Consider the following 3,149-nt stretch of genomic DNA (forward strand, 5'->3'; position numbering starts at 1 on the left):
TCACAAGCTACATAGCATAACTCCAATATAAGCTAAAGTTAAAGGAGATAAATAAACTTACAGGATCAGCAAACACACTCACCTTGCAGCATGGTCTCAAACAAAATGGATTCAAATAGGCCACTCCCACACTTAAATAACCTTCCTCTTCCTGGATTTCCTCCTTACTTACACATGGCTTTCTCAGCCCAAACAGCACTGCCACCTTCAACCAAACCCAGGCACCGTACATGCAAGCTCCAGGTAGAAGCAGTGCAGATACTACCTTTTCTAGCACATTCACCATACTCTATTTTTTATTTTATACATTTACATTATAACTGTGCTACTTTTATCCTCTACAGATGCGCTCGCCTTGCCCTGAGTGCTGCTAATTCTAGCCCTGGTGGATAGGTCCGTGCCCCTATCCTTCACTGAGTCACAGATCTAAGTCATAGTCGTGTCCGTTCCGATGTCTGTTACCGTGTAATTCACCTGTGAGTCATCTTCCACCCCTGCTTTCGCTGACTCTTGGGGTATTTTCCCTATGTTTGCTGTAACTAATTTTGGTTGTAGTAAGGCTGCTAGGCCTCACCACTGCTACCATGGGTTGCTAGCCCATGCCAGCACCTTTGGGGTCTTTTCCCTCCTGTCAGCTGTCTTTCCAAGCAGTCACATGGTTTTCCCCTTGTTGTCAGCTGCCCTATTCACAGCAGTCACTAGCTGGGAATAGGGAATATATAAGCTAAAAAAGAAGTTTTCTATAGGTTGCTCGCTCCTATAAATGTCTGGCCCATTGACCGATTCTGGTATTAAAATCCGGCCCAATTGAATTTGTAATTGAATAGTCCTGCTTTAGCGATTAAAGATCAAGGCCATTGAATATTGATTTCCGGCCTTGCCCCTAATATGCAGAGATTTCTCTGGATTCTCTGAATCTTTTGATGATATTATGAATTGTAGATGGTGAAATCTCTAAATGACTTGCTATTGTGCATTGAGAAGTGTTGTTTTCAAACATTTTTACTGTTTGCCCTTGCATTATTTCACAAAGTGACCATTCTTGCTTGTGAACAACCTAGGATTTCGAGGATGCCCCTTTATTCCTAGTAATAATACTTTAATTTGTTCCCAGTTAACCTGTTTACCTGTGGAAAGTTCAAACTTGTGTTTTTTGGCTTTTGTTTTAACATTTTGCAGACATAAAATTCAAAACAAGTGTATATTTAAAAAGCAATTAAAAAAGAAGTTTATCAGTTTGAACATCAGATATGTATTGAACTAAATATAGGTCAAAAAAGATTTGCAATCATTGCAGTCTGTTTTTATTTATGTTTTACACAGGGTCCTAACTGTTTGGAATCAGGGTTGTATGTCTAGTATGTGTTGCAATGAAGCCAATGTTAAAACGTACTGGTTGGAAATACAAGTACTGAGTGCTGTGTTTTGCTTGCAGGTTTAGTGTGTTTGTTTTGTCTGCTACTTGGCCTGGGCTTCACCACCACATCTGGAAATTATTGGTTTACCATGTTCAACGACTATGGAGCCAATTTCTCACTGCTGTTTGTTGTCCTCGTTGAGGTCATAACTGTCAGTTACATCTATGGAATTAGAAGGTTTGTGTATTTGTGTATGGAAGCACCCACATTTGTATGCATTCAGCTTTTGTTTTGTGTCAACGTGTAGCTATTGTCACGTCTTAACTGCAAAATCATCAGCAATGTTCCTTTAAACTATATAGAAAAGCATTTAATTTTAATTCCTCATCGACTCATTTTAGGTTTGAAAAAGACATAGAAGACATGCTTGGTCATCGTCCCAACTGGTACTGGAAGATCATGTGGACAATAGTCAGTCCCCTTCTCCTCATCACCCTCTTCATCATCTACATTGTCAATTACATCAAAGGAGGGACACCCACCTACCAAGCATGGAACAAACAGCTGGTGAGCTGTGACTTTTTTCTTTTCCATTGCTGAGGTCTTGTGAATACTGCTTTTCAATCTTCAAGCTGGTGCTAATGTTTGCATGCACAGGGGTTACACTGGGCCAGAGCCTGCCGGAGTTGAGTTTCTCCTCCTGATTGCACTTACACAGCTTCAATATCATATCCAGGGCTGCCAGCTCTCACACTGTTAGAGGCCCTTCTTGCAGATTCTGTCTCATTTTCTCACACTACTCAAACAAATTCCTTTCCAAAAAAGAGGACGCCACAGAATAGAATACAATCGGAAGAACTTTATTCATCCCTGAAGGGAAATTCAGTTGTCCAGCAGCTTATAAAAAACAACAACCACATTTCCCCTCATCAACAACACAGTGATATTACAATAGACATAAAATTAATAAGTTAATATAAGTGCATAAATAGAAATTAGAACTCAAATTAAAATTAAATTAAAATGGTTCATTCCACAGTCCAGTCCAGTTGTGGCTAATGTGACGTGTGTGAGTGTATGTGGGTGCGGTTACATGATGGCTTCTCATTCAGAATGAAATAAATCTGAATGAAATCATTCGGAATTAAAGTTTTTCCAGGTAGTTTACATGGGAAATATTCATTCCGAATGAGGGTTTACATGGGAGATCAGTTTAATCGCCTTTATTTGGGTCTGCGGAAGGTTTGAGGCAGGGAAGGTTTCTGATTGGATAGGGGGCGGGGCGGATGTTACGTGTACCAGAAGAAAACACTGTAGTCCTCGCCCCGGATAACAAGATGCTTGACGACGCCGTTCTTAGTGCCTTTTTCGGGCTTGTTTTGCTTATATTCTTGAAGCAGCAGTACAACAACAACCTTGTTCTGCTAATGCTTCGTCTGTTGAGGAGGAGAAGAGAGGTAGAAGGTTGAAGAAGGGAGATAGAGGACCGTGCTGTGGCAAATGGAAACCGGTGAGTGCAACGAGTCCAACTGCTCTATCTCAGCCCGTTGCTATGCACGTTGTATACGTCATCGCGCCAGAAGGGCAAGGAAACGAGCATGCGCAGAAAGAACAGAATGGCTGGAATTGGGTAGGAGGTGTATCCACCTTATTTTCAAACACGGAAGTAAATAGTGATCAACTTCCGTTTTTTTGTGTGTGACTTCCGGTCAGCCGCTTTCCCTCATGCTTTCCCTTACCGGAGCTAACGGTGCAAGCTAATTTTTTTCAATTTTCAGTTGTTTATGTTAG

The 3,149-nt window shown here is 41.1% G+C and overlaps 1 protein-coding gene across 1 annotated transcript in view; it reads left to right on the plus strand.

Annotated features, from left to right (window-relative positions):
- The window catches only part of LOC126391627 (sodium- and chloride-dependent transporter XTRP3A-like), a 70,762-nt gene that overhangs the window by 65,387 nt on the left and 2,226 nt on the right, over positions 1–3,149 (plus strand). The window contains exons 9-10 of the mRNA XM_050046509.1: positions 1,436–1,595; positions 1,760–1,925. Coding sequence (XP_049902466.1) covers positions 1,436–1,595; positions 1,760–1,925 — 326 coding nt within the window. The remainder of the gene's footprint in view (positions 1–1,435; positions 1,596–1,759; positions 1,926–3,149) is intronic.

Source organism: Epinephelus moara, chromosome 6 (assembly GCF_006386435.1).
Source record: "Epinephelus moara isolate mb chromosome 6, YSFRI_EMoa_1.0, whole genome shotgun sequence".
Lineage (NCBI taxonomy): Eukaryota > Metazoa > Chordata > Actinopteri > Perciformes > Serranidae > Epinephelus > Epinephelus moara.